Source organism: Leopardus geoffroyi, chromosome A1, assembly GCF_018350155.1.
Source record: "Leopardus geoffroyi isolate Oge1 chromosome A1, O.geoffroyi_Oge1_pat1.0, whole genome shotgun sequence".
NCBI lineage: Eukaryota > Metazoa > Chordata > Mammalia > Carnivora > Felidae > Leopardus > Leopardus geoffroyi.
Window position 1 is genome coordinate 200,123,173 of NC_059326.1, and position 27,085 is coordinate 200,150,257.

The following is a 27,085-nucleotide window of genomic DNA, read 5'->3' on the forward strand; positions in this document are numbered from 1 at the left end:
ACTTATAAAGTGATACAGTTGAAGATATATATAAAAATTATAAAGACGTTTGGACCATGCATGGTTCGAGGTTTGACCTTGCATGGTCGAGGTTCATAGTTGTAATGTAAATGTCAGACATTTAGTGCTCTATGTGACAGAGACAACTGGATAAAGTTCAGTGAGGAAAATGCTCAACTGACATACTTAAAGAATAAAAATAAAACAGATTCAACATGAGAATATCTATTTAGAAGAAAGTGTAAAACAAAAAAATTCCCAGGAATTATTGTGACTTGCATCCAGTTTGAACTATTTGTATTACAGAATAAAAACAAAAATAGAAATGTGTTTTGATCCTTCACCCAAGGATCTGGTAGCTTGTAGAAACATTATTTTCTATTAATGAGAAGAAATACAAAATAACACTTATAAATTACTTCTGTTTCACTTTATACAAATATGTCAAGCCCAGGCATTTGGTATTCTGCTAATATTTACCTGAAGTAGACATCCAGAATTGAACCTCCCTTGAGGCAGATGTGTCAAATGTAAGGTGTACAATTCATTTACATGTACTGTAGGGCCTTTTGTGTGCAAATGAATGGAATGCTAAGATACTTTCTAACTTCTCTGATTTTCATTTGAATGCTGTAGATAATACACATTTCACAGCCATTATAATCCCAGCCATTATCATCCAGTATTAGAATATGAATGTAAAGCGGGTTCCTGCTACCAGTGTCTAATATCCACAAGTGACAGAATACAAACCTTGGAACAGAATACTCACACCAGCTCAGGACCCTCATCAAATCTAAGAGTTTAATGGGACATGTTTGCTGTTTTATCATAGAGTGCTTAAATTTTCTTTTTTTAAAAAAAAATTTTAATGTTTGTTTAATTATTTTTGAGAGAGAGACAGAGAGAGTGCATGTAGGGGAGGGGCAGAGAGAGAGGGAGACACAGAATTCGAAGCAGGGTCCAGGCTCTGAGCTGTCAGCACAGAGCCTGATGCGGGGCTCGAACTCATGAACTGGGAGATCATGACCTGAGCTGAAGTTGGCTGCTTAACTGACTGAGTCACCCAGGCGCCCCTAGAGTGCTTAAATTTTCAACGGTCAATTATTTTGGGGTCATTGTCTCCCATAAAACATGTCTGTGGTGTTCAAGATCAAATGGAGGGTAAAAAAAATGGAGTAGGAGAAACAGTCCAGGTGATAACAGTGGCAGACCCTCAACTATATTTGATCATGTGAAGCATGAATGCAGCTGTAGAAATGCCCAAGAATGCACAAGAAGAGGCAGTAAAATAACTGTCTTATTTCATAGTTCAGCACAAACTGAAAAATACAAGGTTCACTGGGGACAAGAAATATGAATTGGGAAAATAACAATTCTTGAAGTGAAATTTTCTCATACATTATTTATAACATTTTGAAGAGCAATTTTATAATAATTCATTGATTAAAACAGGAAAGGAACTCATGATTTTATTATTCTCCTGGAAGATTAATGCAATTATGGGTAATATCTTATTCTCACTTACCGTAAATAAAAGAGATTTTGTGAAAACCAATTTAGGCTAAGCAGTTAGAGTTCTGAGATGTTTGTTTCCTGCCTTAATTAAAAAAAAAACAATTTATATTAAGAAGACTCCTTAAAGGGCACATGCTATTGAATCAAGAGTGAACGATTAGAAAGGAAGGCGGGACACAGTCGTTAGTTAAGGTTCAGAAGCTGAGAATAGGGTTGACAGTGCATGGGGGAGTCTCTGAAGGCTTCTGTGCAAGAGGGCAACACAGTTTATCTATAAAATTCCTTCTAGTTCTAAAGCACTATAATTTTATTACTTCATGGTTGTAAACTGCTTGAGTTAAAGATCCTTAAGAAAAATAGTATTTATTGGTTCCCTAGCCTGCCATTGTGCTAGATGGTTTCATAGTCATTATCTCACTGGTTCTTTATCTGAAAGAGAGAGAAATAATATTACCCTACTTTATAGATAAAGAAGCTGAAGCTCAGAGTATTAAGTGACTTATTCACTCTCACAAAGGCAGAATTTGAACAAAGGTCTTTCTGGCTCCAAAATATACTGTCCTCTATCCCTCCCCCCCACCCACCTTTTTTAGACTTACTTCTGGAAAATGTCCATGGGTCTTTTGTTGCTTAAAGTTATCACATTATGGGACATGCTTAGCATTTCTGTGCTGAGTCCTTTTGCTCTGGTACAAAAAGCAGGAGGTGGAGAGAACAATGGTGCTCTTTGGAAGTTAGAGGAAGTGAGTGAAAACAGGTTAGGATAGTCCTGTAGCACCTTCCAGAGACCCGAGGCAGAAGAAAGAAAGATTGGGGCATGGGGAAGAACAGCCCAGGGCAGTGTTGTTCATGTGGTCAGTCAAGGGGGATGTGGAGACCTGGCCATGTGACCTACAGTCATGGGGACTGCTATCCCTTGGTTTTCTCATTCATAAAATGGGGAAAATAAAGGTTGCCCTCCTCTCTTTGGGGTGCCATGAAGGGCAAAGAAAGGTATCTAGGACACAGAAAAAAAAACACTGTAGATTATAGAGTGCTATATGAGTGACAATTTAAATTATTTTCCATGTTTGAAATGTAGAAGTTTTATTTCTCTTTTTCTGAATGTCCCTCTCCATGGGGTCACACCATGAAAATTGAGTTATCTTCTCAATTTGAACTCAATTGAGTTCATGGAACTATTAGAAGTTGATTTAGAAAAAAATCACTAATAAGAGCTATAAAGCACTCTGACTCTCTCTCTCTCTCTCTCTCTCTCTCTCTCCCTCTCCCCTTTTTGTTTTTTATATTTGAAAGACACTTGTTATTAATAATGGATTGCTGTTGTATTAATCCAGATTTGCTCACAAAGAGCTAAAGTACTTTATATGTAATATCTTCTACATCATCAAGAGCAGGCTAGGCTTTTCCTTGGAACTAAAGGAAATTTCTTCTTCTGTAATCCTTTTTCTCTTCTTGCCCAGCTTAAATGCAATTATAGGAAAACATTTTATAGCTGCTGGCTGCTTCACTTTGGCTGCACAGTGAGGGGTTATGAAATGGGATGAAATGGCTCTGCACAGAGTGCATAAGTAATAAGTCAGTCTCCTGATCCCTCCTCATTCCACCAGTAATGCCAAGAAAGTGGCTTGTACAGAGGAATAACTGTAACTACAAAACCACATAAGAAAGTCTTGCTGGGACGCCTGGGTGGCTCAGTTGGTTAAGTGGCCGACTTTGGCTCAGGTCATGATCTCATGGTCTGTGAGTTCAAGCCTTGCGTTGGGCTCTGTGCTGACAGCTCAGAGCCTGGAGCCTGCTTTGGATTCTGTGTCTCTCACTTTCTCTGCCCCTCCCCTGCTCATGCTCTGTCTCTCTCTGTCTCTCAAAAATAAGTAAATGTGAAAAAAAAAAAAAAAAAGAAAGTCTTGCCATCACAGGGACTCTTCTTCTTCTTTTTTTTTTTTTTTTTTTCAACGTTTATTTATTTTTGGGACAGAGAGAGACAGAGCATGAACGGGGGAGGGGCAGAGAGAGAGGGAGACACAGAATCGGAAACAGGCTCCAGGCTCCGAGCCATCAGCCCAGAGCCCGACGCGGGGCTCAAACTCACGGACCGGGAGATCGTGACCTGGCTGAAGTCGGACGCTTAACCGACTGCGCCACCCAGGCGCCCCAACAGGGACTCTTCTTCTAAGTCCTGGTGTAGACTGTCCAGAGTAGACAAAAAAATTAGGTGACCTTTTGCTTCTTTCCTGTAACTCATAGAGTTGTAGGTGTGGAAATACCATTGTTCACTTTTAGCAGATTATTAGGAGCTTTGTCCTGATTTTCCACCTTCCCAAATCGTGGGAAGAATTATTAATTAGCAGGCACTGTATTTCTTACCTAGCACACCTTCAGTTCCCTCCTTTCCTACCTCCCTTCCTTTTTCCTTCCACCCTTCCATCTCCTCCTTCCCTTCCTCTTTCCTGCCCTTCCTCCGTTCCTCTCTCCATCTGCCCCGCCCCCCCCCCCCCCACAGTTCCTCTTCCTACCTTCTTCTCCTTTTCTTCTCTTCTTTTTCCTTCCCTATTTCTGTCTCTTTCTTTCTCTTGCCCTCTCTTCCTGGGGACACAAAGGGAGCAAAAACCCTATTTTGCCTCCACAGAGTTTACTTTCAAGTGGAGAACTTTTCCTTTCTCAACCTTGTCTGTGTCACTTTCATAACATAACCATGATGGGTATATATATATATATGTATATACATATATATATATATATCCATATATATATATGTATATACATATATATATATATATGTATATGTATATACATATACACACACACACACACACACACACACACACACATACACACCCCTCTTGTCTTCACAACAGAATATGAAAGCCATTTCTAGCCCTGTACTTACAGCTATGGAAAATCGCTGAATGTTTTCATCCTCACAGTCTTGGATGACCTTATTCAGTTGATGGTTATCATGGGACTCCCCATCAGTCACAATTACCATAACTTTTTTAACTCCCCTTCGGGCACCCCGGGCTTCAGTGAAAGCCTCCTTCCTGAAGAAATCAAAGAGAAAAGAGAAGGCAAATAAAACACCACCCCAAGTTAGGCAAAGTGATAAACAAAAGAAAAACAGTGACAACTGTAGCTAGACTAGTGCTGTCCTTCCAAGATCAACACTGACACCCATTGTTCAAGCTGGGAGGCACGATGATCATTATTTGTAATAGTTTTAGATTTATTCCAGATGATGGAGAGGTCACCATTTTGCTGATCATCACATATCCCATATACAAAGGGCAGCAGTATTTCATTCTTTGGAAACTTGTCAGGGAAGATGTCACTGGAGCACACATCAGATCTAGAGAAGGTCAGATCTCAAATACACTCTCAGCCACTCCTTTCTCTATAAACACTCCTCTTTTCTTCTGCTTTTGGCAGAAACTTTTGCTCTGTCCTCACTTCCCCCACATCTACTCTGACATTTATAGAACAGTATGGAAATCCTCTGAGCTGAGGAGGGGAGCTGGGGGAAAACAGGAGTATGGGGGAAAATCAGACATGGTCATAAAAGACTGCAGACAGTTGTGGTCTGACTCAGTGATAAAGCAGGGCTATGGAGGACAAAAGGGGCTGGAGTAGCTATGAAAAATTTGGTCTGAACTAGGTTTTAGGACACATGCTGCTGGGGATGGGGTGGGAGAAGGTGGCACGGAGAGAAAGGGAAATGCTATGCCCTAACTGCAAAGAAAGGAGTTTTTATTTAATTCAAAAAGCATTTATGGAAAGAGCTGAAAGAGAAGGGAACTTAAATTCTTGTTTGTTTTGTGCTTCTCCACAGGCGCGTGCGCGCACACACACACACACACACACACACAGGCACACTTTCCCTGTATTATTTTCTTTTACTCAACTCACTTCCCTCTCTTGAGTCAAGTAAGTTTATTTGGAATGAAACAATGAAAGGGTTTCATATAATATTTTTTTTGATTTTGGTATAAAATGCAGCAATTGTTGTACTGAATGCTCCTTTTAAATATTTTAGTTTGGTCGTGAGGGCAAATACCTGCAGTTTGGAATATGCCAAAAAACATTTCTCTTAAACCAACCTTCCAAATGGTTTGCACAATACACATTAGTTGTACCTTAGGTACACAGTAAATGCACAATAGTAGGTATCTTGTGAGCAGGAGAGAAAATCTCAGTGATGTGGGCAAAGGGATTTTTATCTCTGATTATTTCTCTTTAAAAAGACTGAAGGCAAATATGAGAAGATATTAACAACTGTTGATTTGTTTGGTGAGTACATAGGATTTTGTTGTTTGCTTTCTTTTACATTTTTGATTTTTCTTAAAAATTTCAAAATAAAGGAGAAGCTATTAAAAAAACAACAACTGATCACTAAGGAACTGCATATTTCTGCCCTCTACACTAAACAGGTAGATGTCCAACTTCTTTATATGTACAAAGGTGAAAACAGATGTTAAAGACTAGTCTTTAAATGAAGTTCAGACATGGATATCACATATGATTCAACCCTTTTTGTGGTCTTAATTCTCTAGAGGATCACCAAAACTTCCTACTTCTTACAAAGATACAGGTCATTACTGAATGAACCTCAGCTGATGGAGATAATTAAAAGACATTTCTTAAAGAAAATCTGCTAGATCTAAACAAGGGTTGGTTTTATATAATGTAAAACTAGCCACTGGCAGAACTCTTGAGTAGACTCTTTCTGTTTCAAATATCTTCAGCAAATTGCCCTTGACCCCCAAATACTACCATCCAATGAAAATAGAAGTAAAGGATTCTAAAAAATTAAAAATATTGTTTGCAATTGGCCCTGCTAGAAAGGAATAAACAGCAATTAAAAATATGCTTCAATGTGAAAAAAGAATGTACAAGGATACTGAGTAATACCGCTATGGAGTTTTATTTATATACAAAACTCATTAAACTGTGTGCCCTACAGCTAGACCCTTTGTGAAACATGTAGGCAAAAACCATATAGGGTTATGGTATTTAGAGTGGTATTTACGCAGGAGCAAAGCAGCCAGAATATTTCTTCAGTTAGTTTTCAGGGATGAATATTCATTCTTAAGTGGTTGCCTTTAGAAAATACACAGCTCCCTACAGACTCAGAGCTTTCAAAGAAAACTTTGATTTACTTTGAATGTGCAGTCACATTTAGTCAATTATTTAAGAAGGTGCATTCAGCACACCTCAACATGTGCACTCTCTGTGCATGCAAATTGGTGATCTGAAAGGCAGGTAAATGTAAAATTACCCCATCTGTTTGTGGTTATTTTCTCTTGAGTCCCATATAACTAGAACCACATGCTTCTCTAACACTTAGGGGCCTAATGCTGCACATAAAATCTCAGTTCTTCAGAATATCCATATTAACTATTTTAACCCCCTTAAAATACTGATCTTAGCAGACAAGTGAAGTGAGAGAATGGGTAATTAGTTCTTTAAAATCAGATGAGGGTCCAGAAGTTGAAGACACGTAACAGAAGGATCCTTATTACTTATTAGATTACTTATTAGATCTCCTGTGATTTTGGTATTGTTTAGTTTTTGATCAGAACCTTACTAGCTTTAAAGGCAACTCATGAATAAAACAACAAAAGATGGGAGTTGCATGCAATTGGGAACGATATAGAAAATAAAATGTTCTACATTGTGATCAAAGGACAGTTCTGTAGCTTCTCATAGAATGAAGTTCAACCACAGAGTGGATTATGTGCTCTCCGTGGAGGTGCAGGAGGAAGGAAGAGATATGAATTAGAGGAAATTTGGAGAACAGAAGAAAGAAAGAGTGCACAAATGATGAAGTTCTTTCCACTTCTTTCAGTCTTTGCACTGAAAATGATTTCAAAGACAGCGCTATTGAATTTGGCTTCTTAAAAACTCTTACTTGAGAGCTTCAATAACCCTAAATTAGGTACTGTAAAATTATGGACATACTAGGATATAAATACATATTGAGTAGAAGTGGATGAATATTAATCCTCTTTTTTAAAAAATGGGGTTCCTAGAAGCTGTAAACAAAGAACAAAGGGAAAATATATTCACTAATATTTTGTCTTAGCACCCAAGAACATGATGCATTAGACTACAGTAGTTTTTATGACTGATTTTCCATGACTTAAACCTTTAGAATAACAGGAAAGACAAGAAGGGCAGGGAGACTATATTGTAGAAAAACTCGATCCTATAACTATTAGCTGACTGGTGGAATCCAGTTTTTTAAAAAGATGACTTTAAATATTGCCAAGATAAATGCTCAATCAACACTCGAAAGGGCTTAATTGTGAACAGTTGGTCATGTGTAGTTTTTTTTACCTTGGTCTATTTTTTAATCCACATACCTGGCTGTGTCTATCCCAAGGGCTGTCATAGTCTGGCGGCCACCTCTCTGGATTATTTTATTTGCTGCAACAAGTACCTCTTCCGTTGATGAGTACTTATTGAGGTTGAACTCATGGGTTACATTTTCTCCATACTGTACAATTCCAACCTGAAATACCAAGCCATTGTGAGTTAACCATCTAGCAATATTCCATTTCAATTTTCTTTAGTTTAAACATGTAGATCAGATGTCATACATTTTTGTCTTTTAGATAGTTCAAAAATTCATCAGTATACAAATCCTTCTGACAGAAATAACCACTGCCACTTGTGGATATTCGTAGCCCAAGGAACAAGAATGACAGTACTGTTGTTAAACTTCTTAAACAATTGGTTTATCTCTGCAATAGTTTCTACTGAATGACTCTGGCAAGCCTTGAGGGGTAGAAGATACAATGCACTGACATGCTCTCTGCCTTCATGGAGCTTCTAAATGAGAGAGAGAGAGAGAGAGAGAGAGAGAGAGAGAGAGGAAATCAGAGAGAGAGAGAGAATCAGAGAGAGAGGGAGATTCAACACACAATCATTCCAATGCATGTTCAATTGCAAACTATGGAGAGAGGGCTGAAATGGAAAAGCGGTTTAGCAAGTAAACCTAGGGCCCTACTTCAAAATGGGGGGTTAGGGAAGGCCTCTTCGAAGTGATATTCAAATTGATACTGAAAGGTGCAAGGAGGGTGGAGACCTGTCCTGGACGGAGACAGAGTGAGAGGATGGATCCACACAAGGGCAATTGGTATGTGAAGAAGCTGAGATGAGAAAAAAGTAGGGATGTCCTGAGAACAGAAAGTCAGTAAGCCTGGACTAGGCTGTGAGGGGAAGTGAAACCAGATGAGGCTGGATGAGTAGTAAGTGGGGCATGTATCTGGGGAGGGCACACATGTGCGTCAGGCTTTATCTAGCTCAGGCATAGCTTCCATTTCTCTCACACCAGCCCTTCTCCCCACCACCCCTTTTCTTGTTCAGTCTTCCCTTCTTTCTACCTTCCTCCTTTCGTTCCCTCCTTTGCACAGATAGGATAACGTGGGCAGCTAACTGCAGAGCCATCATGGAGCAAAATGATACATAGGGTAAAGTGACACCAGATTGGATTTCCCTTGCTCTGTATTCCTCCCCTCTCCCTTACAGATGCCCATTTTTCTTATCCTTTTTCTATACCTTCTTTTAAATATTGATGTGAACCAATAGATCAATCTACATCAAGAATTGTGAGTGAAGATAACTTTTTGTTTAATTTCCCACCCCAAAATGAGAAATTCAGAAATTCTATACCCAAATGAATGTCTTTTTAATGTAGAAATTCTGGGCACTTCATTTCTTGGGTCCTGGGGAAGCAATTTGAGACAAGACTGCCTTCTTGCTAAGGCAATTGCCTAGTTTGCTCAGTGGTAAAGTTGCCTCTAGTGCTTTTTTCATACCCATCCTATTTCCAATTCTGATCTTACTTCCAAGTGGCATGAAGGTTCAGCATCTACTTCCAGCCTCCCTTGAGGATGTTACAGTTGTCAGAAATCTTTAATTACATGTCTGACTCATAGATACATTTCCACAGCTGGGTCTTCTTTGAAACCAGAAGCATACTCTGGCATTTGCAGAAACCAACAAGACTACCTTCTAATTTAAAATAATCTTTATCGGGGCGCCTGGGTGGCGCAGTCGGTTAAGCGTCCGACTTCAGCCAGGTCACGATCTCGCGGTCCGTGAGTTCGAGCCCCGCGTCAGGCTCTGGGCTGATGGCTCAGAGCCTGGAGCCTGTTTCCGATTCTGTGTCTCCCTCTCTCTCTGCCCCTCCCCCGTTCATGCTCTGTCTCTCTCTGTCCCAAAAATAAATAAACGTTGAAAAAAAATTAAAAAAATAATAATCTTTATCATCTTTGAGCCACCTTCTAGAGTACACTAGACGTCTTGAAGCAATTACACCATTATGCTTAAATAAGAATAGTATCCTATATATATTTTTTAATTTTTTTTCAACGTTTATTTATTTTTGGGACAGAGAGAGACAGAGCATGAACGGGGGAGAGGCAGAGAGAGAGGGAGACACAGAATCGGAAACAGGCTCCAGGCTCTGAGCCATCAGCCCAGAGCCCGATGCGGGGCTCGAACTCATGGACCGCGAGATCGTGACCTGGCTGAAGTCGGACGCTTAACCGACTGCGCCACCCAGGCGCCCCTAGTATCCTATATTTTTAATGCCTTTTGAAAAGCTTTCCCCTAATTTATTCAGATTATAATAACATTAATTGGCATCGCATTTTATAAATGAGAAATTTAAGTTTAAAATATTCCTCACAGTGAAAGGGCAGAAAAGAGTCTAGTCTAAGATGTGAATCTTTTATCCCAGGGCTTTTTCCATCAGTCTACTTCCTCTCTACAGAAATACACCTCCCTGAGCTCCCTGCATTCTGTGTCGCCTCATCCTACTAGTTTCTGCTAAATGCTGCTGCCATTGATGAATTGTTACTTGATGAATTCAATGAGCTATCTAGCTAATTGAGATCTACTGGAGAATATAATACAAGTAAAGCAAACAAACAAGCATCATATTTTAAAAATAGAAACAGAACACATTAATCATTCCTTAGAGTTGTTTAGTTGGGTATAGGATAAATAAGAAAAAGACAGCATACGTAAGTGTAAGATAAGGTATATAATAAGCTGACTGAACATGCAATCCCTCAATCTATGTCCAGGATAGCCCTGCTCTTCTATGAATATATCTTTCACTGAATATCTGTCACCATCAGTCCCAAAGCCATGTGCTCTTATAATTGGAATAAAGATGACCAAAAGTCCTTTTGGAAATATAAGCAGGCTACAACCAACTAATTATGCTAAATAAATAAATAAATAAATAAATAAATAAATAAATAAATGGATGAGGATACACTCAAAATCCAATTCAGGTTATTTCCTTGAATCATAATTAAGTGTTATGGATAGTTATCTATTACTCTCAACACAGATTTAAAATTATTCTCCCAATGACCCTCATAGGTTTTAATTAGTAATCTAGGGAGACACTATATAATTATTAAGGGAAACCATGAAGGTTCAACATTGTCTTTGTGTATAGAAATGTTCAGTATAAATAAAAGTAAAATGATTTTGCAACTTAGATAAACATTATGCTTATTTTTTGGTACCAAGGTGAATAAATGCTGCTGTGGAAGTTAATTGCTCATCTATTCAGGACATCTTACAGAGTTTCTTTGTTTTTATTTCCCTTTGTTTTTGTTTGATCAGGCAGGAGGCTAAAGAACTTTGAAAACTGTCATTCCTGTCATTATTCTTGGACATTTTACTACTTGAGTGAGTCTACTGAACACTGTAGTCTCTCATTTGGATAAAATCTTGAACAATCTAGTCTTATTTCTTTGACTTCCTCATCTTTAGTAATCTTTTCCTCTACATCACCTATGTCATCCACTCTCAAGGTCTTATCCTTGACCTTGTCAACTGGAAAAACTGAAGCACCTCAATCTCAATTTCAAGTGTTTTACCATTAACTTGAGCTCATTTATGTCTGTCACCAATTCCTTCACCATATCAAGACTTGCAATTAATTCAGAGATCCTACTTTTTTTTTTTGTCCCTAGCTTAGATTCCATGGTCCATCACCACAATCATTTACTTGCAAACTTTAACTCCTTTAACCTTTTTTCCCCTCCATTAATTCACATGGCTAACCTCCAACTCTGGTTAAGTCCAAATATCTCCTTTACTTTCTGTGCTTCTGTGACTTCAAATGTTTCTACACAAAAATCACACAAATTGTAGACTGGTCTCACTTTAAAGTTATGGCCATGAATCTCAAATGTGGTTGCACATAACACTGCTCGACAGTCCTACTCCTTTGTACTAATGAGCGTATTTTGCTCCCATTTATTGAGTGCAATCAAATTCTGGTCATAAACTATTAACTCTTCAGGAAAAAGACAGTATCACATTGATACATGGGGAGGAGTTCACACGAGAAGAGGAAGAATTTATGCCAATTAAACAAGGCTGCTTTGTGCCATAATATTTGACATTTCAAAATACTTTACATATTTTATAAAACCTACTATGGACTATTGGATTATCTGGACACCAGGAACAGCAGAAAAATTTTAGCCTCTTGGTAAGTCAGAAATCAGTGCTTTATACCTTCTCTCTCTCTCTCTCTCTCTCCCTGTCTGTCTTTCTCTACCTACTTAACATATATCTCACTTCTATAAGTTTATTCTTTGGATAACTTGTAACTGTCAGTTGCCTCACCCTTTCTTTATACTTTGCTTCTAACACTCCACATGAGTCTCTTCAGATGACCGTCTGCCCTTGGATTGCTAGATCTGCTTTGTTCCAAAGGTTCAAAGAGCGAGGAGTGCCTGGAAATTTTTTCCTTTATCGCCTTTTGCCAAGCTCCACAGGCAATGCCTGAGTACAGACAGTGAAAGACCAGCCCCTTGACTCAGATTAGCTGAAGGCCTTGATTTCACCTGAAATCACACCCTTGGTTCTTCTCAGTTGTTACTCTGTTTTGATCCCCCAAATCTCTTACTATTTTCTTTTAAAAGCACTCTCTTAGTAAATCACTGTCACTTGGCTCATTTTCTCAGGGTTTGCTTCTGGGAAACCAGACTTAAGGCAGCTATTATCTGTGTTTCTGCATTTCTTCCTTGGCTCAGGCCAGACCTCACTTCACTCAACCTGGACCGTGGCAATAGTTGGTCTTTCCGCTGTTGGTCTTCCTCCTATTTTCATTCTCCTCAGCTCCATCTCCTCAGCTCTTACATAAATAAATGTAAGGCTAACTGCCTTGAAATTCTGCTTACATAACATCCTTATTCAAAAATCTCTACTAACTCTCCATTGCCTACATCAACGACTTTAAAATACACTCTAAATGGAATTTTTATTCTACTTAAAACAGAAAACAGATAAAACTTGAAGCTGCTCCTTGGAAATACAAGACCGGTAAGGTAAACTTCAGTTTTCTTCCCCTGACCTGCAGTCACTCAACAGCCTTTCTAGTTCTCCCACGTCTTTAGGACTCCCCAGTATGAACCCTGTCCCTACCAAGTGCCTTTCCTCATCCCTCCAACAAAGCTAAGTTCTATCCATTCTGGAAGATCCAGTACAAAGAGTCACTTTCTCTGCAAAACTTTTCCCACCTAGTCGCCAGTCTAGCTTACTGATCTTCCCCTTCTCTAACCCCTGAAGCAAACTTGTCTGTTTTGCTCCTGGGAGTACTGTATTCTTCTGAACTTCTTTGTATGCATGCTTTATCTCCCAACTGCATTATATATAGGAGCAAGCAGGGCTAAGGAGCATGGACTATGTCATAGCTTTTGGTACTCTCTTATCCCATGCTGCTGTTTTGCTTTGCTTATGATTGACCCTCATACATTCTTACTAGATGACTGTAACATTTCACATAAGACTGAGATAGCAGGGAAATAATGATAAGCAGAAAAAGAGAGACATAAAGATGTGTGGGAAATGAGAAGACTGGGGGCAGTGGAATCTCAAATCTCAGGGAAATGACGCTCAGTGTAGGTCTCTGGCTGATAGTGGGCTGCATATTTCCTTACGAATCAGACAGAATAAGGCCTGCTGTGTCTTTTCCAGAAAAGGGTGGCATTCATTGATTTTCATCACAGGAAAATGGTCAAATCACAAAGCAAACACATGTAACACTTCGCTGAGTATTAACGGGACCCAGTTAATAAACCAGGTTTAGTCCCAGCTTAGGGTATAAGTTAAGGCAGGTAAAACAGATTTATACTTGATACTATATGCAACAGAATCAAATAAGGATGATAATGAAATAACAAGATAAAAAGTTAGCCAAGTGAGGCATACAGATTTTGAGGAGGCAGGAGGACAGAAGTACATTTATTGTCTCACAGTGAAAGGGCTTGTGGAGGGAGGAAGATGCAGTCCCCTTAGTAGGTACCCAGGTAAAGAACAGACGGTGGGTTTACAAATGTAGAACAGAGGAAGCAAAGCAGTCTTGAGTGGAGAACATGTCAAAAATTATAAGGAACTGAAATCATTCTAGGAACTGAGAAAAAGAAAAATGGCCAATAATCATCATATTTGACTTGAGGCAGCCAGTTGTGTTGGAATGATACAAAAACCAGAGCGTAGAAGTTAAGTAGAGACTGCTGAGGAGTAATGGAGATGGAAAGACTCTAGGCATGTTTGCTGAATGGAAATAAATAAGCAGGGATGGCAGCTAAAAGAAGCAACCAGCTAGATGTGGGCTTTCTTGAAGAGAAAATGGAAAAAGAGCAGCTTAGGGCATTAGTAAAACAGCATGGGAAGATAGGAAAAAAATATTCTTATAAAGAGTAGAACAAGGAGAGCCTGGGTGGCTCAGTCATTTAAGCATCTGACTTGGGCTCAGGTCATGATCTCGTGACTCCTGAGTTCGAGCCCCACGTCTGAGCCCCGCGTCGGGCACTGTGCTGACAGCTCAGAGCCTGGAGCCTGCTTCAGATTCTGTGTCTCCCTCTTTCTCCCGCTCCCCCACTTGCGAGCGCACGCGCGCGCGCGTTCTCTCTCTCTCAAAAATAAACATTTAAAAAAAGAGAGTAGAACAAGTAGAACAGTCACTTTTCAGAGACAACTGGAAAGGAAGCCTGTACTTCCTAGGGAGACACAGTTTGAACTTCCTGATTAAGTAGAACAAAAGATATAGGTATGTAATTAAATCTAAGACCAAAGAGAACTAAGATTCAGGCTATCACATAAATCAGGCACACAACTGATAGAGGATTCTGTTATATGAACCAGAGGTTTGTAACATTTATTCAAAACCACTTAAGCATGAGATTTACAATCCTTCTTCAGCTAAGCCATGAGCTAATATTCCCTGACCCCTTTTCTAGGGAGTACTAGAACCCTCTGTATGTTACTCGCTATGATTTTTAAAGAATTCCATGGTCAAGTAATCTTGAAAAACAATGGGTAACACAAAGTTAACATGTATCTTTACAGCACGGGGTCCCTTCTCTCTCTCTCTCTCTCTCTCTCTCTCTCTCTCTCTCTCTCTCGGTCTCTCCCTTTATCTCTTTGTCTGCCTCTCTTTCTCCTTCTGCTATTTATATTAAGTAAAAAAAAAAAAAAATGCCACAAATTTCAAATGCAAAAGGCCAAGGCTTTCTTTTCTGTTCCCAGTTGCTCTACTCTGATTCATAAGCAAATTTTTTTGAAAATGCTCTGAGTCTTTAATATGAAAATATGCATTGTGAATCATGAATTGAAAGACCTGATATATTTTATTCCTATTTAAGGGAATATTTTGGGGGAAGGACATATTTAACACCTCAAGCAACATAATTTAGAAAACATTGCTTTACAACATTGAGCTACCTCCTCGTAAAGATCAAATAATTGTTCTGCCTCATTCACCTTTGTTATATTCATGATACACTATCATTATAGTATTCATCCAAAAATAAGATTTTACCTCATTTCTAAGTTGGAAGTATTTTGGGCTCAGGGACAAAGTTACAGTTTTTTTTTAATTGCCCATGACACCTAGCTTAATACTTAATCAAGAATATATATCTGCTGAGTTACAGATATATATATATATCTTCATATATATCTGCTGAGTTACAATGAATTTATTACATGGATGGTTTTCATTTCTTTTAGGGGGTAGAGAAGAAAGAGGAAGAAAGTGAATGTGAGAAATATAAATGAAATCACTGAAAGGAGGGCCTTCTGATTTTTTTTCATGAAGTTCAAGTAACAACAGAATGACAAAGAAGTTTAAGAAAGAGAAGTATGTAAAATAGCTATTAAGTATATTGAGTCAAAGAGTTATGAAGAAGTGGAATTATTTCCTCATTTAGAATTATATTCTAATACCTTGTATTGTTAAGTTAAAGTTATAACAGCAGTTGCTAAATTTTAATTCATTTAAAAAAATTTTTTTTTAATGTTTTATTTATTTTTGACAGAGAGACAGAACAAGAGCAGGGGAGGGGCAGAGAGAGAGGGAGACACAGGATCCGAAGCAGGCTCCAGGCTCTGAGCTGTCAGCACAGAGCCCGACACAGGGCTCGGACTCACAGACAGCGAGATCATGACCTAAACCAAAATCGGATGCTCAACGAACTGAGCCACCCAGGCGCCCCTTTAAATTTTAATTTCTAAAGCACAAACTAAGTTTCTGGGCTTTCCATTCAACAATTAACATTATCAACCCAGTGTCTTCTTTAGGGGGATAATGATAGGGTAAAACAATGAAGTGTTCTGTGGGAGATCCCCCATTGCTGAACATGAAAAGAGCTCAGGCTTTGTGTCCGGCCAATTTATATTTCCTTTAACCAAACTATGGTGCAAAGCCTGCCCCCTACCACATGCTTCTAATGTGATTAAGTTGGAGTAAGAATGCAGTAATAATACAGACTGTAATCCCGGTGAACTGTCAGCATGGGCCATTCTGAGGCTATGTTAGCTGGAACCAGGCTTCACTGTTTGTCACTGTGAAGGGAGGCATAAGTGAGACTGGATCATAAGGAAATGAAATGAGTCCTCAGAAACATAAAGTTGATAGATGATAGATATAGGTCCTAGGAAAATGGTGTCTTAAGCTGCCTTCTTGGATGATGCTGTAATGAAATTGATCCAAGTTCAAAAATGCAAGGATAAGGGAGTACAAGTAAAGTTCTGAGAAGACTGTGGGAGCAATCAGGATGAGAGGTGAATGGGGCTGGGGCGGGAACACCTGCAAAGAAAAGTCTGGAACCTAACGTAAAGGGTGTCTGGGGGAGGTCCCCCACAAAGAATCACTTCTAGCTCAATGACTTCATGAAGTAGACTGAGAGAAAGAGGTCATTACGACAATGATTTTTAACACAAGGAGAAATGAAAAGTCCCAGCAATGAGATTTTTCCAACCCAAATGATCTACCTCCTATATGCTCAGCAACACATAAAACTCTAAACTGTATCCCATAAATAAAAGGATTAAGGCACAATGCTGTCAAAGTGGAATTCACAGTCTGCCAGGAGAGACAGACACAGAAGCAAAAGATAGTGCTACTGAGTGATGAGAGCTGTAAGTGAAGAGTGAGTAGAACTTATGGGGACAGAGGGGAGGGGATTGTTTGTGGGAAGATGGGTGGAAAGATCATGGAACATGACAGAGACAGTGACACTGGAACTAAGTCACCTAGCACCTAGGGCTTGGGATAGAGAAGGGCACTCTGGGGAGGGGCTCCTGTGGACACTGGAGATGTGTTTAGGGAAAGCGAGGGGAGGAGTGGCTGCAGAGCCAGAAGAGAGGCAAGAAGGCACCAGGGAGGCAGGCGGCAGTGGGAATGAGTGGCGCCAGGTGACAGACGCTTTCCAATCCACTGGGGAGCTTGGATATTACTCAGCAGGCAAAGGCAGGAGATTTTTACCCAGGGAAATGCTATGACCTGAATTTTACCTTGGAAAGATAGCTCAGGGATGGAGGTAGGGGAGAATGCAGATTGGGTGGCTAGTGACAGAGAAGATTCACCTTATTCACAGTACCGCTGTCAGACACTATAGCCTGATTGACAAGGATTCAGCTGCAAGGTGCCTTCAGGCTTCTATTTAGACTTCAAAACAACAAATAAGGCTTCAGGGGAAATGGCCATAAAACGTGCAGTAAAAAGAAAGATAAATAATATTCCTAAAATTTAATTAATCTCTCTCTTTCATTTTGCCTGGTTTAATGCTATGCTGTGCTTTTGATAGCAACAATCTAGACATTGTTCCATTAGTATATTTCACTTTTATATCAAGCCTCACAATTTACTAGTTTTATTTAGTGTAATGCACTCGTATTTGGCATATTTATATCATTCTCATTTATTATTAAAAGCAGTGTTATGTTTAGGTATTGAGGATCGATAAGACCTCCACAATGTTTATACCATCATATCTTTTATGGCAAGCTCAGAGTGTTTCAGGTTTGTTTTTATAGGTGGTTTTTTTTTAAAGGCAATTTTATAGCCTTTACTCTGTCTTGGGTAAAAAAATTGGTTGACAAAAATTCCTTCACTATGTTTGCAAAAGTCTTAATGGGACCACACAGAAACCTGTACGAACCTTTGAGTAGCTATTTGGAGTTGATGTTTTTGTCACTTATGCTGCGTCCCCTAATGTACACTGATTGTCATGTGGAAACTTCAATGCAAGTTTAAGTTTTCTGTCTTTCTCCCTTCCTCTCTGTTTGTTTGTTTTTTCCTTTGTGGAGTTGACAATTCCTTTCATTTCTTTGCAACTATCTTTCAATACATGCAATTACTAAATGACAAATCTATGGATGCAGACAATAGGCCATCATATTTTATCTTTACCTGTTGTACTAAGTGTATAGCCGTAATCAATACAGTACACAAGAATTCATGAGGTGCAGTCAGAATGACGTGATTTTTTTTTTGGCCCGTGATCCCTTTAAAATTTATTTAGGGTGAAGTTCTTCTATTCTCCCTGGATAGAAAGATAAGTGCCTTAATAGTTTTAAGATATCTATTAAAAAAGAAAAGACCTATATAATTGATCCTTGAACAACACGGGTTTGAACTGTGCGGGTCCACTTAGATGTGAATTTTTTGGGTAAATACAGTGTAGTACTGTAAATGTATTCTCTCTTGATGATTTTCTTTTTTAAAAGTTTATTTGTTTTCGAGACAGAGAGAGAAAGAGAGAGAGAGCAAGACAGTGAATGGGGGAGGGGCAGAGAGAGAGGGAATACAGAGGATCCCAAGTAGGCTCTAAGCTGTCAGCACAAAGCCCAATGTGGCTAGATCTCCCTAATAGTAAGGTCATCACCTGAGCCAAAATCAACAGTCAGAAGCTTAGCTGACTGAGCCACCCAAGTGCCCCTTCTTTATGATTTTCATAATAGCATTTTCTTTTCTCTAGCTTACTTTATTGTAGAATATGGCATATAATCCATAAAACATACAATATGTGTTAATCCACTGCTATGTTATTGGCAGGGCTTTCAGTCAACAGTAGGCTATTAGTAGTTAAGTTCTGGGGGAGTCAAAGTTATATGCAGATTTTTGACTGCACAGCAAGTCAGTGCCCCAACCTTCACATTATCCTAGAGTCAACTGTATTTTTTTTTTTTAATTTTTAATGTTTATTTATTTTTGGGAGCTAGAGAGAGAGAGTGAGCAGGGGAAAGGCAGAGAGAGAGGGAGACACAGAATCCAAAGGAAGCTGCAGGCTCTGTGCTGGCAGCACAGAGCCCAACATGGGGCTCGAAATCACGAGCCATGAGATCATGACCTGAACCGAAGCTGGAAACTCAACCGACTGAGCCACCGAGGCACCCCGAGTCAATTGTATTTTAATGTAGGTCATACCACATGAAATTGCTGTATTTGTAGGTCAAAAATGATCAAATAGCAACAATTTCATATGGTTCAACCTAGATTAAAACACACTCTAGGAGACAAAATATCAAAGTTGATTCATAGTACGTCTTCTCCCCTCACTAAGCCTTTCAGGAGATGAGAAGCATGTAGTTGAGAAAGCGCATAGGTGGCTGTTTCTTTCTTTGTTTCTTTACTCATCTCCCCTTAGATTGTTAACTGTAGTCTCTGACCTCTCCGGGGACAGGGGTAACGGAGATAAATAAAGGGTATAGGAATTTTTACTTGACCAGTGCTATCCTGAGATGGATCAGGTGCTACCAGGTGCTAACAACTTTCTTGTGGGTTCTCTGCAGATTTCTCTTCACCTACTTCCTTGTCCAAGTGAATACATGTCACTACTGCCCTCATCAGGGATATCTTCCGCTTTTTCGTGCAGAAGTCTCTGCTCACCTCCAGAAGAGTCTGAGGGCAGGACCTAACATGACTCTGTGATGATCCATGAATATACACATTCTTTGTAATGACAGACCTTGGGACTGCAGGGAAATCTGACTGCAGCTCCCTCTCATCTGACTTGCCTGTCAGCAGCTAGACAGCTGCTATCTTGCCCTTTAGGTATTTCAGGCAGGAGTGAAGCACTAGTCAACTGTGTGTCCCAACTTTAGAGAACACATCAAGCTCATTGTGAACCCACCGAAGCCTTTCTCACTAGGCTCTGCTTGCAGAGAAATCTTCTTCAGAAATCCTCTTAACTCCATTCTGAATTCCTTTATACCCTTGATATGGGTGAAGAGTCCTCCATCCATGTCTTAGCTTTCTATCTTGGCAGCTCCTTCTGGGTATTCCCCCTCACAGTTTGTTTTTACATCTTTCCCTTTCAGGAATGGAGGTAGGGAGGATAAGTTATGGGGAGAAAAAAATCCAGAAGCAGATTCTGCCAATCTTAGGGCAGAATTGGGTGTTGTAATTGAAAACAAACAAAAACAAAAGACATACACTCCCCCCCACACACACACCCACCCACCCACACACACACACACACACACACACACACACACATACACAAAACCTATTTAAATTATATTATAGTCAGTCAGGGAGGAAAATGGTTGTTAAAATAAATTGTGTTTTTGGAGAGAATTACTATAAGACCACATGAATGATAACCATGCTTTTCAGTACACATTTCTTTGAAGAGTATTTTTCCAAAAGTAAATATTTTTCCAAAATTTATATGAACAAATTTCTTTTCTGAATCCACTAAAGGAAGATCAAACTTTAAAGGGAATTTAAAGGTGTTAAGACCCTTTTCACCACTTCAGCAAAAGTGATGGCTTAGTAGTAAATATGTCCTTTTCAATCCCCTTCACTTAGAGAATAACTTATGAAACTAGTCATTAACACAACTTAAGTCAAAATAGAAAAGATTAGAAAATACTAAAGTATAAACACTAAAGCCCAAATATAAAAGTGTTTAATAGAATATTAAAATGCCAGTTATAGAAAAAAAGTCTCATTAAATGTTCACCTATCAGAAAAAAATTTTAAAAAGCATTAATTATGATATACACACTTATTCAACAGGGTCTCATTAAGAACCCACTCTGTCACAGCAAAGCACTGTCTGGCCAATGACAAGAATTAAAAGATGATATAAAGTCTGTATCTAGAGATGCAGCAGAAACACACACACACATCAATATGTAATAATGCATTAGTCCTGTGTTTCTCAAACTTTAATGTGTTTAAGAATCATGTAGGTTGCTTACTTAAAATGCAGGCTCTATAGTCCCACTCTGAGAGACTGATTCTGAAATCCGGGGTACAGCCCAAGCACCTCAGGGATTTGGGAAGAGAAGTTCTATAAGCCTCTTTTGGAGAAACACTGCATTACAGCAGAAGCTCTATGAGGGCAGTGGCTGTGTCTGTCTTGTCTCCATGATTATCCAAGCCCCAGCACAGAGCCGAGTACATTGTAAACCCTCAGGAAACATACTTGAATAAATGAATGAAGGAGTATGGCTAAACTCCACAATGAATGATACAAGCAAAATGTGACATAAAAATTCAGCCATTTAAGCAGCTCCTCTCTCTTTAGGAAGCAGGTTTCCCTGGGTGAAGTCAGTGGATACTACAAATGACTCAGTGCACAGGGTTGCATTTTGAAATCTTGCCCTTTGTGGAATCGGGTCCTGGAAACAAGTAACCCGACTCTTCTGCCTCAGAGTATGTTCGTTTCCCTCCCCTAGTCTGGTAGCATCTGAACTCTAAGGGCTGGCCCCCATTCCTCTGAATAAAGTGATTGTTCTCCCCCTGCCGCCAAGAAAGGTATACAACCCTGGCAGGCTAGACTTGAACTGGTGGCTGGCAGAATAGCTCCTCTATTAGGACTTTCACTACAGAAATAGAAAATTAATTACAGTTCTAGTAGACAGAAACATCAAAACTATAGCAGAACAGGTTGAGCATATAAACAATTGATTGTTTACAAAACTGAGGTCTTTACAAAACTGAGTCATGGGCACAGAACCCCACTGAAGCGGTGATTATTTTTGTAAGATAGCCTTGTAGATTTCCTTCCAGGAGTTGTAGAGTAACTCCAAACATGTCACTGCTGCACTAATGTCCACAGATAGCTACAAATAAATAAACTTTTTTTTTACATTGAAATAGATAAATTAAAAGTAAAATAAAATTTCCAGATGACTAAAAATATTAGAAATAACAAGAAAACATTCCAAGACTATTCTTAGCTTTGGAAAGAAAGGCTTGGATAAGGAAGTAGAATGGGGTGGACAAAACAGGTGGAAGGGAAGATTGGACATTATGGGGAAAGGCAGTAAAAGAGGGGAGAGCTGTGATCCAGCCATCTGGTCACAGGTATGTCAGTGCAGAGGACAGAGTGCCAAGGGGTCTGGCCAAGGAAGCTATGGGCAACCATGATGAGATAAAAAGGACCAGAAACCTACTATTTAGGGACATCAGACTGGACCAGCCCTGAAACTTCTCCAAACAGCTGAACTGCAGCTGGAAAGCTATGGTTTCTGATCTGTTATCAACAAGCAACTTACTTTATTTAACAAGTTACTTAGCCTCTCCTATCTCCTCCATAAATTGAGATTTGGGGCTAAAAGTCCTCTACAATTCCATCCAGCTTTAATTTTATAGCCCTATGAAACTGTATTTACCAAGGAGAGAAAGGATTGGGGAAGAGGGCAAAAGAGGAAGGGAGAGGTCCTCAGCAGGGGGCAAAAAAAGGGTCCACGTGAAACATGTACCAGATGGAAGAGCAAGTCACAATTCTAGAATGGTCTTTTTTTTTTAAGTTTATTTATTTATTTTGAGAGAGACAGAGACAGTGCAAGTTGGGGAGGGGCAGAGAGACAATAAAGAGAATCCCAAGCTGGCTCTGCAGGGCCACATAGAGCCTGATGGGGAGCTTAAACCCACAAAGCCATGAGATCATGACTTGAGCTTGACTCTGATCATGACATGATCAAGAGTCAGATGCCTAACCAACTGAGCCATTCAGGCACCCTTCGAATGGTCTTTGAAAGGATGCAGGCTGCCTTATGCCCTGTATCAAGAAGAGATACCAAACTTCTGGTAATTCACTTGGGAAGACTAATTGCAGATGAGAAACTTGCATCCAGGAAAATTTACCTTTTGTGATGCATAAAAGTCTATTTTTCAAATAATTTTATACTGATTTCAAGATGTTCTTTATTGTCCAGAAGGATATACAAAGCCTTACTCCTCATCTAGCTCTCACCTATTCATCCTTGGAACACAGCCATATGACATTTCACTTTGAGGTTTGCATCTACTTTGCAATTTTTAACTACCACCCTTTTGGGGAAATTCATTTTGTAAATGTGTGTGTGTGTGTGTGTGTGTGTGTGTGTGTGTGTGTATGTATGTATCTATCTATACATACATTTATAGGCATATATATATACAGAAGCATATACAAGCATATCATATGTGTGTGTGTGTGTGTGTGTGTGTGTGTGTGTGTGTGTGTGTAGTCATGTCCTGTACCAGGTGTGGGTGTGGCAAACAATGCAGTCAGACCACTTTTTTCAGTGCCTCAGAAATTTCTCCAAAGTAGAGCTTCAGAGAGAAAAGGAAAGACACTGGTCTGCAGGTGCAGATCTAACATCTTCTTTGCTCTCCTGCAGTCCCCAAACCATGCAACAACCATTTGACTCCAGTGCTAATTCCTATTCTCAAGGCACTGACCTCACTCTGACATTTAATTTGCCTGTTATCCACTGTCTTCTCTGTATTTTAAGCCATATGGCTGTATAAGTTTAATCAGCATTAGATTAATTAAACCCAAATTCAGTGTCTGAAGTGGGAGAACCATGTGAGAAGCTTCACTTCATTTAATGGCAATAAAGGGAATGTGTTCAGAAACAGATACTCATGGGGAGAAAAAAAATATCCAGCTTAATGTAGCTAAAGCATCGAGCACTTGGATTTTGCTTAAGAAATTATTAAAGATGAGAAAAAATGGTCTTTAAGCGATATCCTGTGATCACTTACTAATTTACTTGTATAATATAAGAGAAGGGATTTAATGTGATGTGTTCTTTGGGATGTCAGATTAGTTTCCACAAATCCTGAAACCCTGTTCTGATATTACCGAAGCTGGCTACACTTACTTTATAAGTAAGAATTCAATTATGATTTATAGGGGATATTTTTCAAGAGCATCAGAAATGGCAGCTTTCATTATATTTTCTGTTTAGAAGATAACAGGGTCTGCCAGTAATGTCCCTTTCATCAGGAGGAAAAAACAGGGATATGGAATATAAAATTCATCCTGAATGTTAGCTTTATTGATTAATTTATGTTCAGAATATTTTGTTTTATTAAAAATCTATGCATTTTTATCTTTAGAACAACAGAAATCAAAATGCATAGTCACATACCTGTGTCTGTTTAGGACCAATATCCATTCTTTCAAGAAGGTCATTTAAAAAAGCTGTAACACTCTCCCAGGGATAAATACTGTTGGAGCCATCCAGCACGATGACTATGTCCAGTTGAGTGCTGCATTCTGCAATAAAAGGAGTCAACTGTGCAAATTTCGAGTTTATCTTTTTAGATAGTATGAAAGTGTATGAAGTGTTTTCATGGCTGAAATAGGCTCATTTTAAAAAAAGATAAGCTGGTAGTCTACATGGTGGACACATTGCTTCTATAATCAGAAAGAAGTAGTTTTACAAAAATAACGTTGATAAATACCATTACATTCAATAGCAATGGGTTTGGGATTCTTATCAAGTAAAACATCTCTACTGAATTGTAATTAACATTGTATGAATTATCTTTGGAAGTTTTCTCAGTATGAATTTATGTAACTGTTCTCATTCTGTGTGTATTTCAAGTGAGATTACTTTCTTCAAAGAGACTCATTCTTTAAATAAAAACAATGTGACAGCTTTAGCTATGATGTTTAAACAAGACTTTGTTAAAGGTTATTTACACTAATATCAAGTCCAAAAATAGCAGTGGGGTTTGGTTATATATTGGCAAAGCAAACATTTACCTAAATTGGTAATGCTGGTAGCTGAGAAAATACTTCAAGCTTTTTGGTATGCTCCTGTGTATATATATGTCTCATTCACTGCTTACACTTTTCAAACATGTAAGAACATCACATAAAATCTGTACCTTGTACAGGAGCAATGGAGTTCACGACTTGAAATGTGGAGCTAACATCAGAACAGATTCCAGTTGTGTAATGTAAATGTCCACATCTATAGGCATACAAGGGCCCACATGCCTTTTAAAAAATTAAAACCATAAGATTAAAAATTATATAACAAATTTTATAAAGACTTACAATGACGGCATTCTTGGCTCATTAACTAACTCCTTGCTTTCTTACCAGAAACCCTCCATTTGGGTTGGTGACTAAAGTTGATCCAAACGTCATGTTCTCCTTTACTTCCGTGACATTGGGAATTGATGTATTAACTAAAAATAGAAACAAACTTTTATGAGGGTGGAAAACAAAGTAAAATTAAGTGCCTTCTCGTTAGGACATTCTATTTGCTTTGTTCATATCATAGCACATTTTTCTTTTGATTCAACTAAATAGTCTTCAAAGTATTATTAAGGAATATAATGAACAAGCTAAGGCTGAAAACCTGGCTTATGTCCCAGAAATGTTGTCTGGATAACTGTCTCAAATACTTCTGCTGAACTGTAAAAGAATGCAGAGCTAGTGGGGCAATGAGAAAATGTGGGACAGCCTTTCACACATTTTTGCTAATTAAAACAAATAGAATACTTAACCTCATAATATTGTAGATATACAAAGGAAACTTAAACACTTACCTTGCATGCTCTATCTGTATGTTATAGATGGCCAATGATATAGCATCACTTCTGACAAGAAGAGGGAAAATGGGTAGTAGAGCAGAAAAAAACCCCACCCATATATATTTTGAACATCGATTTCACCATCATGGGGACATCATGAAGTTTACAAAGAAAACTAGAGCAAGAAGGAGTAGTGGTCAGGAAGTTCGGGTAAAAGAAACAATGAAGGGATGCCATTTGTCATTCCAGATGGGAATGTTGGGTCTTGAAGCAGGCCAACCTGGCAAAAGTGGCAGGAAGTTCCACTTATTCATATTGAAAAAAGACAAAAAAAAGACTGGGCAGGAAAATCAAAATTTTCTAAACCCTGCTTAGCAGAGTGCTGAAATATTTGAAAGTGGCAAAACTCAGGTTCAAGAAAGATTTACCTCACTCTTCATGCCCAAAAGTTTTTCCTACCTTAAGACCATTATAGATGCAGAGTGAGGAATGGAAGCAGAGATTCCTGAATGGTCACACTGTCTTCCTAATGTGAGTATATTGGTCTTTGTCCCAGAGTTTAGTCTGGTTTGCCTTGAAAGCACCTGGAACTGGACCATTATCTACACTGGTCTTGAATAATCTGGATTAGAGTTTTTTATACTAGAGTTGATCCAGGATGAGCTGGGACATTGGGATGTTAGGGACCACAGCAGAAATGTCTCCACTGTTGTCGATGCAGCTAAAATCTCCATGCTAATGTTAAAACTCCATTATAGTTTTTGGTAATGAAGGAGTAGCTCCTATTAGAACAAGTCTTTTGCAAATAACTCTAGGAAAAGGAAAAAAAAAAAAAAAGAAAAAAGAGACAACCATCTGAAGGCACTAGAAAGCAACCAAAAGCAGACAGAAAGTGGAGGGAAGTCTATACTTGTAAGAAGAGATTAGCACTGGCTGAGTTTCCTGTTTATGTGCTTGCTTTCCCCCAAGGGAAGGTCCTAGCTATGGCTAAACCTCAAACAGTAGTCAAAGTCTTACTGTTTTGAATAAACAGAGGACAGAAATTAGGGTAATGACAGAAGCTGTAAAGTGAAGGCGTATATCTTGGAAAGTAGAGCCACAAAAAGAGAGTTCTAACATACACACGTATGCTCTGTCCAAATATCTGAAGCACTTGAAATGTATATATATGCAGAGTAAACTTCAAACAGCTCAGCTACAATAAGAAGAACTGAATGGAGATTTTAACTGCTTCCCACTGCAGTTCAGAAATTGAGTTCAGCCAAGTAAACTGTCTGCTAAAACAAAAAGTTAAGACTATTCAAAGGCAAATAATAGATCTAGAACCTCTACACCTATAACTCAAAAGTATAATCCAGGACATAATCCAAAATTACTAAACATAAGAAAAAAAAGGAAATGTGACTCAATCTCAAGAGAAAGGTAATAAATGGAAAGCGATGTTGAGATATTCCACATGTTGTAATTATC

The 27,085-nt window shown here is 38.8% G+C and overlaps 1 protein-coding gene across 2 annotated transcripts in view; it reads right to left on the minus strand.

The window, feature by feature from the left end:
* The window catches only part of ITGA1 (integrin subunit alpha 1), a 164,378-nt gene that overhangs the window by 64,492 nt on the left and 72,801 nt on the right, over positions 1–27,085 (minus strand). For both annotated transcript variants that reach the window (XM_045438298.1, XM_045438288.1), the window contains exons 4-8: positions 25,179–25,267; positions 24,962–25,073; positions 24,217–24,344; positions 7,878–8,026; positions 4,409–4,559 (exon numbers count right to left, since the gene is read on the minus strand). In XM_045438298.1, coding sequence (XP_045294254.1) covers positions 4,409–4,559; positions 7,878–8,026; positions 24,217–24,344; positions 24,962–25,073; positions 25,179–25,267 — 629 coding nt within the window. The remainder of the gene's footprint in view (positions 1–4,408; positions 4,560–7,877; positions 8,027–24,216; positions 24,345–24,961; positions 25,074–25,178; positions 25,268–27,085) is intronic.